The following is a 16466-nucleotide window of genomic DNA, read 5'->3' as shown; positions in this document are numbered from 1 at the left end:
AAACAACAATGGTGTCTTTTGCTCAGTTTATGAGTTTCCTGCTCTCAAACAGGAAGGCATCTCCAGCAGGAAAGGGCAACTCCACAGCTGGGCTGTAGCCAGTTTCACTCCCTATTTTCACTCAGAAGTACACAGTGCTATATGCAGTTTCACTGCCAATGAAAACAAGACTTCTCATTATTTTAAAGGTTAATTTTGTCAGGCATTTCTGATACTGTAACATGATGAATATTTTTTCTTAGCTAGCTTAACCTTATTCGCTGGTATTTAAGCTATCTGAGACATACCCTTTTAGGAAAGGGCACTGTGATACTTCCAGGTGTGACTCTGGACAGTAAGTGCAGCTTCCACCTTCACTGTCAGCATGCTGTCTAAGTTCTACAAATGGAAATCTAATGAGCGCGTGGGGCTGTCAGCATGTCTCTTAGCTGGCTGACAGGCCTGACGGCTGCTTTCATGGAGTGCCATGGTAAGAAGTGTGAGAGCAGATTAGAAAGATGAGACATGAAGGAAACATGATGAGAAACTTTCTTCTTCTCACTCCCTCACCCTCTTTTTCTTTCTCTGTTGTGGTTTGGTAACATCCTTTTTTCTTTTGTTTTCAACTCTGAGTGACAGAGCTGCATTGTCATTGCAGCAAGCCGTACTTCTGTAAGTCGAAGTGCTCTCCTGTGTTTCATTGGGTCCCATACACTAATTACCACGTCTGCTGCAGAACCCTGACACTAAACTTTGCTGTTCTGTCTCTCCCAATTCTTCACGATCTCATAAAACCTGGTTCCTGGGAGCTTATCTTTTTCCCTGGTGATATCTGCCCCATCAAAGAGGGGCTACCAACTGTTCCTTCATTTCTTTCCCTTTAGCTGGGAAATGAGATTACGCCCTTTGCACTTCTTAGGACTGAGCCTTGCCCATCCCATTGCAGTTCTGGACTTGGAAACTAGGCTGCTGTTTGTACAAAAACCTTTCTATTCCCTCCCAGCCCCACAACCACTTTGAATAGTGAAGTAAAAAACAAAAACAAAACAAAACAAAACAAAACAAAAAAAAAAAAAAAAAAAAAACCAACACATCTGTCATTCAAAGAAACTCTAATTTTTTTATTCCAGTGATTAATTCTTGCATCAAAATAACCTTAGTGTTTAGTGGTTATAGATGTCAAGATGCTTCACGTAGCTGTTTTACCAGATAGGAAACTGAAACACAAGAGAGGTGAAGTGACTTTGCTCAAGGTCCCAGAGAAAAAACAATAGCAGAGCCAGGAATTAAACTTGTGCCTTCTAATTCCCGGAACAGCAGTCAATCAACTTGGCCACGCTGGGACTTCATCTATGACTATTATTCTCTTCTAATGAAGCGATTTATCTATGAACTGTATCTGAATCAGATTCCACAGCAAATTGATTACACGTGCCTAATTAACTTACTAGAACTGACATTCAACTTGATCCATCTCATCAAACATTACTGGAAGTAGCTGTTTCTGTGGTGCATGGGGGTGGGTATTCACTCCTTGTTGAAGGAGGACTTCCCAAAGTCTGGGCAATAAGTAATTACCCAACACTCAGGAGCTTTTGCAAGCTTACTTCCAATTTTTGACTCACCCAACTCAAGCTAAAAATCTGATTTCCCTCAAGATTGCTAAGGCTTATTAATAAAATGGCTATATCCATTTGGACCGTAGCTGCAAGTTTCCCAAGAGAAACTGCTATCTGTAAAATGATTCAAGTGCTTACAGGCAGGGTTGCACTGGGCTGACTAAGGTACGTCTCCATCCTTACTGAATTCAAAAACTGTTAAGACAGAGATCAACACAACGTAACTTGCAGGTTAGCATTTCTCTGAGAGAGAGGCTGGACCAGATCACTCTGAGAGCTCCATTCCAACATAAATTATTCCAAGATGTATTTCTATGTGTAGAGTGTGTGCATGTGTGCAATTATTTTTATGTGCAAAGCTTGTGTACACACCAAGGCCAAAAAGCAGATGTCAGGTTTAACACTTTTTGAATTGAATGGGACTGTCGGTAGCATAAGTTGAGTTTAAGATAAAGCGTGGTGTTAAAAAAAAAAAGGAGCAGCAGATCTTGGCCCTTAAGGAATTGTAAAAATACATTTGCTGTCACCTGGAAATGTGGTTTGTTCACTTCTTGCCTGTGTCTCAGTGGAGACAATGAAAACAGACTCTCTTTTGATTTACTGTCAATTGAATTCCCTCCCAGGTTCTCAGGTACTGCGGTTTGGGCAATATATATAACTTTGACAGGGAAATTTGTGGGTTTGAGGTTGCTTTTTTTTTGTTTTGTTGTTCAGTGATCCTCTCTAGGATTCTATTCATAGACACCATTAATAATATTATTATTCTGAAGATTTGTACAAACTATTTTTTAATGAAACTTGTGTGAAGTCTCGATGTATCCCTTTAATAATTTTAGGATCCCTTTTGTGTTGCACATATGTCTCGTGGCTGCTGAACAAAAGGCAAAGCAACTCTTTAGAAAGAGAAATGCAGGAGGGAGATGCACAGAGCAACACATGAGTTTGTGTTGCTGAGCCCAGTCTGGGCTCTGGTGAGGAAGTGGTATGACACTGTTCCTCATTGCATGCTTGGGGAATGAGAATCATTGGGCTCCCTGCAGACACAGTTGGCCACTAGCACCCCAAAAGAGAAAAGTTAGACAGAAAGGTGCTGGGGAAGATGTGGTGAGTGAGCAAAATGCCAGTTGAGGATGGGATAATTGTGGGGCACTTTATGTGCCTGATCCTGTAATCCTCCAGAGAAGGCAGGCTGGCATGCAGGCAACAGCTGTGCCTCCCAGTGTCACACACAGTCCAGGAAGTGGTTTGACCTGATTTGGGAAGAAGCAGGAAGAAGCTGCTTGACAACCCCTACAAAATATTTAGCTGAACACAACAAACAAGTCTCAGGACAGGCAAACAAACAGTGAATTAATTTATGGAATTTTAATGATGGAAGAGAAACCCATTAAATCCAGGAAATAGCACATATGGAAGCAGCTCAAGACTGTGGAAACCAAGCAAGAAATAGCTGTGTAGGGAAGGCACATGAACAGCTGGGGAAGGTGCTGAGTAGCCTGGCAGAGCTTGATGCTGTGTTTTATCTCTTGCTCCAAGCTCAGCCTGGGGGAAGTGTGCAATTGAGAAACAGACGCGGTGTGCAACTAGCTGGTACTTCTCATGCACTTCCAGGTTTGAATGGACACAGTCATGCTTTTCACTGACATCAGAGCCCAGGGGGACTACCTGACTCCTGCAGCATAGGGGCATATTTCAGATCCTACAGGCTTTCAGTGATTGATTCTGAAAGACAGAAGCAGGAGGAGATGTTCCCAGGCAAAGCCCATGTTTCCATGGGCTCTAAGTGGCCTTTCTGTTGACAATATCAGCCCAAGGGCTGTTAGAGCGAAGGCAATTCATCAGACATGCTGCCACCTCCCCTGCTCTCCAGTATTTACCTGAGGCTTTGGGAAGCCCTCCCTGCTAGTAGGCAGGTCTTGAGCTTTCTCCATTTTCTCTATCTGCATGATAAGCTTCTGCTGTCACTCACTCAGTTTATGATGTTGCAGCAAATCCAGCTTTGATTTCACTTGTCTGGTTTCCCCACGTCCCTTACTTGCTCTACCTTACAGCTCTCTTATTTCCTTTTTATTTCTGCTTCACTTTTTCAAAAGGTGCTCACCTCCTCATTCAGTATATACCTAGGCTCATTGGCCTCATGTGCAGCAGAAGACCCTAACCAGTGGGTGATGCAGTCATAATCTCCCCGCTGCAACCATTTGTTTTTCCTACGTTCCTCACGGCACACACATGAGTCAGCCATCTCTGTCCTGGCCAAACCTCAAATAATATCTTTTTCCAAGCTACAGGACCTTGGAAAGTGAGGTGATAAAAAACCCCCACAAGAAATTCTTTATTAGTACTTGGGAAGGACATCAATGGAGGTTTGACAGAAATACTGTTTGAATAGAAATGCAACCTTCCAAAACGGTATTTTTTACTGTGCCATTCTGAAAAGCCAGACGTCTCCTTGGAAGATAAGGGAAGGCTTCATTAGCACTCACCCTGAAGAGTGGAGATATGTTTCTTATTCTTATGCCAGCAAGTTCTAAGAGGATGCTCAAGTAATAAAAAATAGCTGCAAGGATAAGACCATCTTAAAGCCATATCTGTTCAGTCCAAGGTCTGCTGGAACGGATAGTGATGAGTCCTATGGGATATGCAATGAACCCAGTCAATTCTCTTGTTTGAAGGAAAAGCGGAGACCTACAAGGGATGGAAAAAGTCTGATCATGAAAGAAAGCTATGTCTTAGAGCTCAGGGATGAAGGGAGGGCTGCCAAAAGCCAAACTGAACTTGACCTTGCAAAGGAAATTAGAATAATAGCAAAAGGTTCTTCAGCCATAAAAAAAAAAAAAAAAAAAAAAAAAAGTGACTATTGTGGGATATGGGTGCAGATGACGTGTAAGATGATGTTGGACAGTGCAATGAGTTATTAGCTTTCATCTTCAGGGAGTCCGCTTATGGGGAACCTGTGAGTAAGACAGACACGTTAATGGGTTTGAGGACATGGAAACAAATCAAGTGAGGTCCACAGATAGGTGAACTTCTAACCAACTGCAGTTTGCAGACTGGGATATTCCAAGTAAACCAGCTTCAATTTTGGTTTATCCTGCGACATCAGACCTAAAGATCTGGTGATTCGCAAGGATGTTGCTGCCTGAGGGGTGGATCATACAGCTCTTCACTGTAAGACTTCAATTTCAGCTCGCTTGTCTCTTGTCATGGTAATTTTGTTAGACACCAGGACAGAAAGGAGATTTCTGATCAAAATGGCTCGGAGCTAAGAAAATTATATAGCTCTGAACTAAGGTGAATTGAAGCAAGCCCAGTCACACCAATTAACTCTTGTGTCTTCCACTTCTTTGGAATAATGGCTTTTTTAAGCTGCACTCATTTTAAGCTGATGCACATCCGTGCTCCTGATGAAATGGGACACCTTCTGTCTCTGACTTCTGTTCTCACTCTGCTGGCATTAGCTGGTACATGGAGGGATCAGAGGACTGATCTGGCAGAAAACAAGTTTGCCACTCCATCCCTCCCTGCAAAAAAAGCTGAAGCTTAAGTGTGCTCCACAGTCCAAGAGTGAGAGAGCACTTTAGGACCTTACTGGGCTTATGTATTCATCAGAACGTGGAAGGAAGGGTCTTGTGAGGACATCCATACCTTGATCTGAACGGATGGAACTTCCCATCTGTTCTGCTACCCTAGAAAGATGAGTTTCCCTCCTGTGCTGCCATTTATCTATCAGCACATGGATATTAACACTACTTTAGCTCAAAGAAATATGATTTAAAACTGCTTTAAGAAGTGGTGCATGGATTAAAAGTGTATTGTACATAAGAGCAGATACACCTCTAAAATTAACAATTACTGACTTCTGCAGAAGTAGTGAGTGTTTGAGCATGAAGGAACGATTTCTTAACGCTTATGTTAGGGAATGTTCAGCCATGTAGTATTTCTGAAATGAAAGATTCTCATTTAAAGAAAAAATAGCTCCAACAGAGGTGAAACCCAGTAAGAGTGAATGTATTTTCTTTCTATTTGGGTCTGTCTCACTTAGTCTGTTTCTTATTCAAGTCTACTGTCACTGCAAGCTGGACTTGATCCCCTAAGTGTGGTGTGTGGCCATTAACATGAAGAGCAATATGCGCACAGAACTAGAATTTTTCAACTGGAAGTGAGAAACTTGTTGGGTGAAGCTGTGGCTCTGCTGTGATGAATGGCAAAGATCTTTTGAATTGAGCAAGGCCAAGAAGAACACATCTCAGAAGGGAAGAGATATGTTGTTTTAAGAGGCTTTTACTGGGAGACTTGGAAAGCAGTATACCCCAAACTATTAATAATGATGGGAAGTGCAGGTCTTTAGTCCTAACCTCTTTGTGCCTCAGAAAACATTGTGTGCAGTTCTGCTCTTGTCCTAATAGGTGGCTTAAGAAGATGAAAGAGACGATGCTGTCTCTAAAAATACTTGGTTCTCCTTAGAAATTATGTACCTACTGTTCTCTTCAGCAGCTGAGCTAATTAAATGAGGAGCTAAAACACATCCTTGTATTAGCGTTACTCAGTGTGCTTCGTTTAAGGATTACAGGCCATTGTTGAATAAGGCTGCTTCTCCCAGTGAGCCAGTTCCCATCCTTCCCTGGTTGTTAGTGTGCTTTCACACAGCAGTAAGAGGGAGGTGAAAAAAATGAAAGGATTTCTACGAAGCAAAACAAAACAAACTATCCAAAGCCATTGGATGAACACAGACAGGGAAGTCTGCTATACTAAGGTGACTGTCCGCTTAATAAATGTGCATTAGTTCCACCATCCTTTCTAGGTTCCAAATGCAGGGTTGTGTTGAAAGCAGACTAACTACAGAAGACAGTATATTCTGTTTAAGAAGTGCATTGAAAAACTGTCCGGTGTCTGTACAGCTGTGTTCTGCTGGATGAGGCCATGGCTGGCCTAAACTCCAGCTTGTTAACAATACAGATAATGGCTCATATAGCTAAAATGCTAATGTGTGTTGTTCTTTGGCTCAGGAACTGGGGTCTGCCTAATCTTTCCAAAAATGAGGCACTCTATTCTAGGCTTCCTGTTGTCATGTAGCGTATCGTAGCTATAAAATTCAGAAATAAATAGTCCTGTTGCTCCTGACAGGCCCTAGGTTTGCTTCAGTGTGCTCCTAAAGTAGTGCCTATTTACACTTGTAAGCTTCCCCTCTTAACTGGGCTGTGATAAACAAATCATAACTCTCAGCACTTCTGCTCTGGCAAGAGAGGTAAAAGAATTGTTACTTCAGTAAGAAGTAATTTTGAGGTCTCCGTCTAGTCCTTGGAATTTCCCATATCTGTCTCAATCCACGCTGCCTTCTTTTGTTCAGTCAATAATAAAAATCAAGTGCCTCAGTGTAACTGAAAGGAAAGCCAAGTAAAAATTATGGTTCCTATTTGTGGTGTTTAGGTGTTGCTTATCAAAAAGCTGTAACAGTGGCTTAATGCATATAGAGCATTACTAATCTTAACAGAAAGTAAAGTGTCTATTTAGTCAGTCAGTACCATGAAACCTTGAGATCCCACTGCCACTCAGCCAGCATCTCCCAGTAGTGATTGCCCACCGGCTGTGCCAGGCCTATTTCCTTTCTTCTCACATTTCAGCAGCCCCTTTTTTTGGCATGTTTTACCATGAAAAACAGAGCCATACTTCATACACTCCAAGTAGAAATCTGTTCCCTTTCACATTTTCTTGTACAAAGCCCTTACATGTCTTCCTTTCTCTTAAGGGACGGACAGACGGGCTAGTCCATAGGCTCAGAGAGATGATTCAAGCACACAAGCCTCCACCACGTTTCAGATCCTGCTTCTGTTTAAACCTTGTTCCCCTCATCACACATCTTCCCTTGCTCTCAAAATACCACAGCTTGCTTCTTCTGTATCCTTTTGCCATAGTCGGATTTAAATTAAAGGGCATCGTCTATCAGTAGCCAGAGTGTTTTAACATCTAAAGCAACCTGATGAAAACTGCCCTAAACCTCCTCCTCCTTCAGTTTATCCTCTGTAATTATGAGATGGTATTTTGATCACATTATTGTCTCTTTGGCATTGCGTGTTTGTCTGAGAAGGGCTGTGACATGGTCAAACAGCCAGGACACAGATGAAACGCAGAGGTTGCTACATTACTCATCAGGCCTTGATTTCTTCTGGGGATAGAGAAGCTTATTTTGGCCAGGGAAGTTACGCTGGTATGACTGGGAAGAGATTTTGTTTTTCCTGTGCTGCAGAACAAGGAACAGAAGCAGGTATGAATGTGGTGCTTTTGAGGTTAGAGAGCCCAGTCTTTGTTAACAGGCCTGGGGAAGAGAGTTCTGTGACAGAGGGAATATCTGGGAACCTGTGGAAAAGAAACAGCTGCAATATTTACATCCCATGACCACACAGCACAAGAACAAGCTGGATGTGGAGAAGTGGTGCTAGACCTTCAAGCACTTTCTTGCTGTAGTTGTGTCAGACCTGGATTAGGGTGGCAGAACACTTGCAGCTAATGTTGCTTGCATAGAAATAGCCCACATGGACATCAGGCAGATCTCTGAGCCCTCACTCCAAGTTTTACACTACTCAGCTCCTCTGGGGCTGCAGTTCAGCCCTGGCTAAGGGCTGCAGGGTGTCCCCCTGGGCACCCTGTGGGCAGGAAAGGGATGCTTCCAAGGGAGCCACACTGCAGGAGGTACCTGTGTAGCCCTGTGGTGGGGCAGGTTCCCTCCAGACTACACGAAGCCCAGTCTTGGGGTACTGAAGGGCTCATGGGGACTCCTGGGAGGTAGCCTAGGGGTTGAGCATGTGTAACCCCAGCTTTCCTCTAAAACAAAACGTGAGGCTCTCAAGCCTTTGTCCATGCTAGGAAGCTAAACATGTGAACTGAAGTAACCCATTTGCTAAGATTGAATGCATCTGGATGCCTCTGAGTGCATCTGGGCTCCACTTAGCTAGACAGAGGATGGAGGGGGAGGGGAAGAGAGACTGGGGAGGGTTAAGATAGGCAGGAGCACACACAAACACACATGTATTTTTAAGGAAATATGAGTCACTTGCACTTCAAGGCTATTCCAAAAATCAACTCCCAGACCTCCCCGGACTCCTGCCCCCAACTCTTGAGGCAGGCCCTGTGCAACTGGGTGTGATAAATAGGGATAAAAATTGGATACATCTGTGGGGAGGAGGCAAAGTGCTATTTTCCAACCTGCCCTGACATGCTAAGGCCATTGTGCTGTTGAGTCCTTGCCCTGGCTTGGAACTCCTCTGCTGTTGTGTGTGGGGTGAGAGGCACCGAGCAGGTAGGGGGTGGCTGTTGATGTGGGATCCCCTGTCCTGCAGTCACTGTCCCTGTGCATGAGGAGCTGCTGCCAGGCAGGCAACAAATCTCTGTGCAGCAGCCAGCTGCTAGCGTGACACCTCCTGTCCTTAGGAGTGCTCAGGCATGTGACGGAGCGACAGGCCACATCTGGGACAAGAAGTAGGTGCAGGTGGGATAGTGCTGGTGCCTCTGGGGAAAGTTTTGGCAGCCCTCAGTCCCTGTGCCACCCAGGCCCTAAGAACTGCGAGGCAGGGAATCACAGAGCAAACCCTCTGCTTCAGTGAGGTGGGCTCTGAAGCCCCATCCTTAACAACGATTATTTATAGCCATCACAGGCTGCCTGCATGCCTGATATGTCCCCTAGTCTGCCGCTCCCCCCAAGCTGCTTACCTTGCCAGCAGCGCTGCGACCTGCAGGCAGTCTGGGGGGCACTTGACCTCCCAGTCAGCAGCCCATGAGATGCTGACAGCCATCTGTGCCAGCGGCTGCAGCCGCTTCCAGGTGTAAACAGCCCGCGTTTGTGGCCACATGACAGCAAGTCTGCACTCACCAGTAAATGCCTTTCGCTCAGCCTTATCAAGAAGAAACTGAACATGCTGGCTCAGCAGAAACTGGAGCAAGGCTTGACTACAAAAAAGATTATTCTGCTTTAACAAGGCTTCCCCTTCGAAAGAATAACATTGGCAGCACTAAAGCCCAGATCGGAAACAATGTGTGGCTTTTGTTTTCTTTTTTTCCTACACTTTTTTTCCTCCTCTGTCTTCATTCTTGGTGTTGGGGCTGGAAAGTCTCTGTCTTGCCAAACTAAACAAATTACGCTTCACAATTCGGAGACTTAAATGCCTTTTTTTATCATCATTTCCTTAGCATCGAGTGTTAAGAAAATAAAGCAGTAGTAGGTGAAGTGATTGCATACCCTTTTCTTGATGGCCATTGGCAAACAAATCCAGCCAGTTGTTTCTCTTTAAGGCTATTAAGTTTGCCTGGAAACCATCCTTGGGCAGACCTCCCCCCACACACTCTCCATAACAGCGAGAAATGAATCAATAAAGCAGAGCCCCTTCCTGCTATTCTTACCACCCCTGCTGATCTCTCCACTTCCCATGACATCTCAAACCCCTCTAACCACACTGAAGGAAAGGCACTGATTCAGCCATGCCAGGAATGCAGACGTTCACTTACGGTACCTCTCGGCAAGCAGGAGATGAGCAGGAGCTGGAGGAGGGTAAGTCCTATGTGTGTCCAGGGGGCTCTCTCCATACTGCTCAGGCCAGTGCAGCGGTGTGACTGCTCAGGAAGGGAGAGCAGGCAAACAGCTTTTACTGGGACCTCACCAGCTCCAGGCTGCAAGAGATCTCGGATTTCAGACCTCGGCTGGCTCCCATCCTCACCAGAGGGGAACTACCTTCAAGAGACTTCTCAGGCGTCCAGAAGCACGACGTCACCCCAAACCTCTCCAACTGCTGCCTTAACCCTTTCTGAACTCTGGCAGCCGATCGCCTTTGTGATGCATTTATTGGCTTTTAGTGTTCAGCTGTAAGAGAGCAGTTTTCATTGCAGAAAGAAATATACTGTTAAGAGGGAAAAAACAGAAATATGGATTTCTATTCATGAATCAACCCCATTGCTGTGGATAAGCTGAAGTTACAGATGTCTCCAGAAGGAGGCACTTGGTGCAAGCTCCCTCTGGAGATGTAGGGCTGGTGTATCCCCGGGGAGCTGCCATTGCGTGGGTGGGTGCCCAGAGGGATTCCTGGCCCACACTCCCATGACTGGACGGTACTACTAAGTGATACGTGTGCCATTACAACAAGCCTAAAATAGCTCTGCTTCCTTATGGTGGGCCAGATGAATGAATGAGGTTTGCTAAGCGTTCACCCCACTGTGGATGAAAACCGCAGAACACAAAAGGAATCACTTGGAATACAGATGCTTGAGCTAGTCAGAAGCTTTTTACAAAGTCCGTTTCTGCCAGAAAATGCAACTTTGGCAAAATTGAAATGTTTTGTCAGGACATGTTGATATTGAGGAAACGTTCAATCCAAACAAAGGAGACCATTGCATTTGGATTTTAGCTTTGCGTCATGTTTCATTTTGCCTTTTCTATTAATACACACTACTGATTTTATCTGGTCATATTTGTTAGCAGTTAAGTTTTTTTCCCTTATATTTTTCTTATAGTTTTTTTTCAGTACTATCCAAAGGAAATGTATGGGAGATTGGTAGTCACAGCCTGAACCTCTGATTAATCAGCTGAGGCAAGTATGGGGTCAGCTGTGGGAGCACAGGTGAGAGTGATGTAGCTGTGCTCCCGGGAGGGGTGGAGCTTGACTCCATCCCCTCTGAGACCTCATTTAAGGGCTGACTCCCACTGGAGCAGTATCTCTTGGAGATTGCTCACCAGGGAGGACTGCCCCAGCTTCTTCAGCCAAGGCACCACCATTGGTGAGTTTTTCCTTTACTTATTCATTTATACCTTCTGTACATTTTGTTACCATCTGTACATTAAAAACCAATACAGGAAACATTGCACGGTTCTGAGACAGACTTCCTCAATTTCATTTCTCTAGCAAATTTGCAAAACTTACATGTATTGTGAAGAGTGAAAAACAAAATATTGCCATTTTCTGTGGAGTAGAAATTGAAGTATCTTTAACAAATACCTACAGATGTTTGTAAAGCTCATAGGCATGTTGAGCAACCTCAAAAATTTGTGAGCAGGCGGTAGCCAATGGAAACCTTGAGTAGTTTACTGCAGTGGAAAATCCATTACGCCTTCAGGTGGTCTTTTCATGGGATTAATTCCTTTATCCAGACATCTCTCCAGGTTATCTTTGTCTGCCTCACAACCTATCGATTTTTAACTGTGAACAGTCTTTGTAGTATTTGCACACCTTCCATATAAACCAGTGCCAAAGTGTTTGTGCCTTTTTTGAAATCTCTTAACAAAGATGCAAACAGTACCCAGTGAAGCTGCTGATGTAAAAGACTATTTTTCTTGACCATTAAGGCACATAGAACATGGTACTTAAAGGGTATTTTGCACTTAGATGCTGTTTGACTTTCTGCATGTCTGCTGCAACAGTGGAACTGATGCTAACCACAACTTTCTTTCAAGGAATACCCACCTGCTCTAGCATATCCATAAGCTGCAGTGCAGAGACCTGTTCCACATTGCCATGGACCACCTCCTCATGTTCCTCCTTCTCTGACCTTGGTGCTCACAGGGCTCTTTCTCACATTTCTTTTGCTCCTACTCTGCCTGTCTTTTCTAAGTCCATAGGAAGCTGAAAGTGGTGTCCTGACAAGCTGACTAAAGCTTTCCCCCATATCTTCTTCTGAATTTTTTCTCCTTTACTCCCCATCCAGTCAACTGCAACTAGCTGCTCTCCTCTATGTTAAGAAAAAAGCTAAGACTCTGAAAACGGATGAAAACAGAGACCTCTTACCTCTTCACAAAGAAATGCAATTTTTAATGTCTGTGGAATCACAATTAGTTTATTTCATAGACTGTTATTTCTAGTAAACAATGAAATTTATTAATGTTAAGTCCTTTTAAGTCTAGAAGTTAGCTTACAGATATTTTATGTGGACCCATGCCCAAATCTGCCTTTAGTGTGTGAAGGAGGAGATCCTACAGCACTGAAGGAGGCTGGACATGGGGAACCAGAGAGTTAAGGCTGAGCATAGAGGACCTAATACATAGGTTTCTTAAAAGGGACAGAACTACTGGAGAAAAAATAGCCACAAAGGCCACAAGTATTTTCTTATTTGAGCCAGTTGCTATGTCAAGTCATTCAACATGGCAGAAAAGGAGTCACTGAAGTTGTTCCTCTGTCCTGCTTGAGTACAAGACCTGCAGGAGCACTATTGGTTTTAGGATGGAAAATGGGTCTTTCTGTTTCATAAAGGAGTGGGACAAAGAGGGGAAAACCTGACTGATCTTTGACATTGCTTATTTTTCTTGTCTCTAAGGGAAGTCATAATGCTCATTAGAAAACATAATTGCATTCACTGTTACCCTGAAGTGCTTCATTTAGCCCTTTTGAAAACCGAGTTGCATTGGTGGACTCACTGCCTCTTTCGAGGATGGCAAATTAGCCAAAAAAGTGCATTCAAACATGATACCACAGATTTTTTTTTGCTCAGCACACGGCCTATTTACACTTACTGTTTGGTGAGATGCAGCTTTAGCCCCATGAGAGACTGTGGACAGCTTTCACAGTGCTCCTGAATGCACTTCTTGTATTTCTATTAAGATGCAAAGACCAAACCAGGCAGATCACATCAGCCAAATATTTCAGTCTGTATGTAATTCTCCATGAAGGAAAGCTAAAAGCTCTTAGCCATGTGTCTGTTCTGAGGAATCTCACTGTAGCATTTGGCTGCAGTGTTTGTATCTGCCCTATTGCTGAATGTACTTAAGTACAGGCTTGAAAATTACATTCCATTGACACTGAATTGTAAAACAGATCTGCAAAAATTGATTGAGTTAACATATTTTACTAGTCATTATAAATTACCTAACGATCCATTTCAACCTAGCACAAAACAAGCCCTTTGATAATTAATTATTACCCTCTGGATGAACAGTTATGGTGTAATTAATACCACTAACTTGTAATAATCCACCGTCAGAAATCTGAGACAGGAAAAAACTGCATGGCCAAGTCTGCAAGAAGAGAAAGAATGCCACCATTTTATATGGGGGGAAAAAACTAAGAAGCAGAGGAAAGAGCTGAGGTTCATATCCTGAACCAGTGGCAGAACAAGTTCACCCCTGTTCAGGACTTTAAGCCCTAAACCATACATATATACATATCCAATCTGCTAGTTTAATGGTTCTTCTGCTTTTTTTTTTTTTTTTTTTTTTTTTTTTTTAATGTTCTATTAAAAAGCATTTTTAAAAAGAAGTTTTGTTACTCATATACATTAACTATATTAACTAGTTTGTGTATGGCCTAAGACAGTTCCTCTTCACTCCATGCAGCCAAAACAAAACACTGGACACAAACTCTGTAGACCATGGGTGTCCAACCTTTTGGTTTGCCTGGGCTGCATGGAATGAAGAACTGTTTTGTGCTGCATTTATGAAGGTTGCTCTGAAAAGTAATGCCTCCTAATTATTTCCATGGAAACTACAACCAATACAAAGAGCACAGTAACTCTATTTGATAGACAAAATGCTCAGCTCCAAAACACACTTTTCAACATAGTCACCACCTTTAACTATGCATTTTAACCAGTGATGAACAAGAGCCTGAGAAGATTGATGATATTTTGGCAGTCTTGAAATCTGTTCTTAAATTTCTTTACCAAAACAGAAAGCACAGCTGCATAGTTTTTGCTGCTCACAGGGCTGTGTTTAGCCAATGTGTCAGAATCCATAAACTTATTAGCCATAAGCTGAGTTAGCACTGCACTGTACCCTCCCCATGTCCTGGTTTCAGCCCAGAGTAGATTAATATTGCATCAATGTTCAGTAAGTAAGCATCGATGGCAGTAAGTGATGGGTGCATGCCTGGGGCTGGGCCAGGCCACTTGGTGGGCAAAGCCACCATGATGATGAGCATGAATCAGAGGGTGGCCTCAGGGCAGAACAGACAGCAGGCCACGTGTTGGACATGCCTGGTTTAGGCTTTAGTACTTGAGGAGACACTGTGAACAGTAACTAGTTGTGAATATACAAGTTTGGATCTGTGATAAAATCACTCTATCAGAATCAGAAGGGCTTTTTTTTTTTTTTTTTTTCTTTTTCAGTCTGAAAGTTTAGTGAAGTTTTTATTTCTGAAACTCTTGTTTCTTTTCCTGGAACATTACCAGAAAACTCTTCTTTTGTGGCTTTTGCTCAGGTCATTCCATCCCAAATGGCCTTGATGATATTCCAAGCTCCAGAGGTTCTGCTGGAAGGAAGTCTGTTATTCATGTGTGCTGTTACCAATTGGATGCCTTCATCGGGCATCCTTCTGACATGAACATTTGGAGCCCATTTCTCTCTCTTCTCACAGGCAAAATTACCACTGGAACCAGCAGAGTCTTCTGCAAAAGAAAGAGTTTGAATCACATGTGTTTGAAGCTCAAACACATTCCCAGCACAGTTGGTACAGTTATGTTTTGAACAAACCCTGGTGACTGCCTGGTAATGCCCATCACACTTGTACAAATTCTGAAGAAACCTTTTGAAAGACATTGTAAAAGAAAATGAACCCATTAAAAGGCTGGAAAGGGCTTATATCTCAAAGGAGAAATAAAGTTCAAATGAAACTCAGACCTGGAGCTTTAAGAATAGCAGCAACAGCAGTTAATGAAAGATTAGCACTGATGTTTTATTCCTTCCCTCAAATTATTACTGCTGAATGAGGGAGCCCTTCCAGACGAGAGATTACAAAGTGCTTGCCTTTAAAACACAGCTTTTAAAAGAAATTGCAGACCTTACTGCAACATCTGAGGAGCATTTTATAACTTTCTGGGAGTACTTAATGTATGCTTTGCCCTTTGAGCTTCAAGTTCTGCCAAATCTTTGCAATGCAATATCCAGCACTTGCGAACCAAGGAGAATTGTGGCAGCCTTCCTGCACAGGCACCTGCAGGCAAGGACACTTTGTGGGGCTTTTTCTGGCCCAAGCTCCACAAACTATTCCCAGCTCTGTGCAGGATGTTAATCCTCAGTGACTGATACATCACAGTTGAGGAAAGCAAGAGGGGTGAGAACGAGAGAAGCCAAAAGAGCAAGGAGCTGTAGTGCCAGTACACATTACAGCTCCTGACCTAATGGGACTTATAATGACAATAGTTATGCTTGTATATGTTAGAAAGATTTTGTCAGGAAAACTGGGGTAGTTTAAAATTTACGATTCCAATTGCATTTCTGGGCAGGTGATCAGCAAAATAGGGCCAGAAAAATAGGAGTCCTTTATGACACCTAACAAGTAATATGGTTTGGGGTTTTTTTTGTTTCTGTTTTGTTTTGTTTTGTTTAAATTTTTTCAGATGTCATTTTCTTTTTCTACTGTCTGGTTGTGGGTTTTTTGTTTGTTTTTTTCCTTTCAGTGATTCTTCTGTGCTTCACTTTTGTATACAGTCAGTGATGATCTTCACCATAGCAACATGTACGAAACGAGACAGGTGGAAGATTTGGTCTGAATTTAAAGCTAGCCAGTTCATCTGCATTTCCAAGCTAGAAATGTGGAATTGTAGCCTTTCTTGAAATACGATTCACCATGAGCTGTAACTGCACTGTAATTAGATAATGAGTGACGTAAGACTTGAGCAGTGCTGTCTAACAAATCAAGAGTTTAGTATGAAGTGCAGAATTTTTTTGTTCTCTCCTTTTCTCTTTTCATTGATCCCCATTAAAACTGAAATTAAGGCTCAATTTCACTGTCCTTGTAGGTTGAATTTGCCAAAATGTCCCTATGAATATTCTGTGAAGAAATTTAGCTGGGAGCAACTGTAAAATTCTAATTACAAGGAATAATTGTAGAATCATAGAATTATTAAGGTTGGAAAAAAACAGACCACTACTAATACTTCACATAAATACATTAAATAAAA

At 42.8% G+C, this 16466-nt stretch overlaps 1 protein-coding gene across 1 annotated transcript in view; it reads right to left on the bottom strand.

The window, feature by feature from the left end:
• The window catches only part of PAMR1 (peptidase domain containing associated with muscle regeneration 1), a 49805-nt gene extending 39515 nt beyond the window's left edge, over nucleotides 1-10290 (bottom strand). The window contains exon 1 of the mRNA XM_072338163.1: nucleotides 10100-10290. Coding sequence (XP_072194264.1) covers nucleotides 10100-10172 — 73 coding nt within the window. The 5' untranslated portion in view covers nucleotides 10173-10290. The remainder of the gene's footprint in view (nucleotides 1-10099) is intronic.
• Between the last annotated feature and the right edge of the window lie 6176 nt (nucleotides 10291-16466).

Source organism: Excalfactoria chinensis, chromosome 5, assembly GCF_039878825.1.
Source record: "Excalfactoria chinensis isolate bCotChi1 chromosome 5, bCotChi1.hap2, whole genome shotgun sequence".
Classification (NCBI taxonomy): domain Eukaryota; kingdom Metazoa; phylum Chordata; class Aves; order Galliformes; family Phasianidae; genus Excalfactoria; species Excalfactoria chinensis.
The sequence above is the reverse complement of the archived record's forward strand: the minus strand, read 5'-3'. Positions and strand labels throughout refer to the sequence as shown.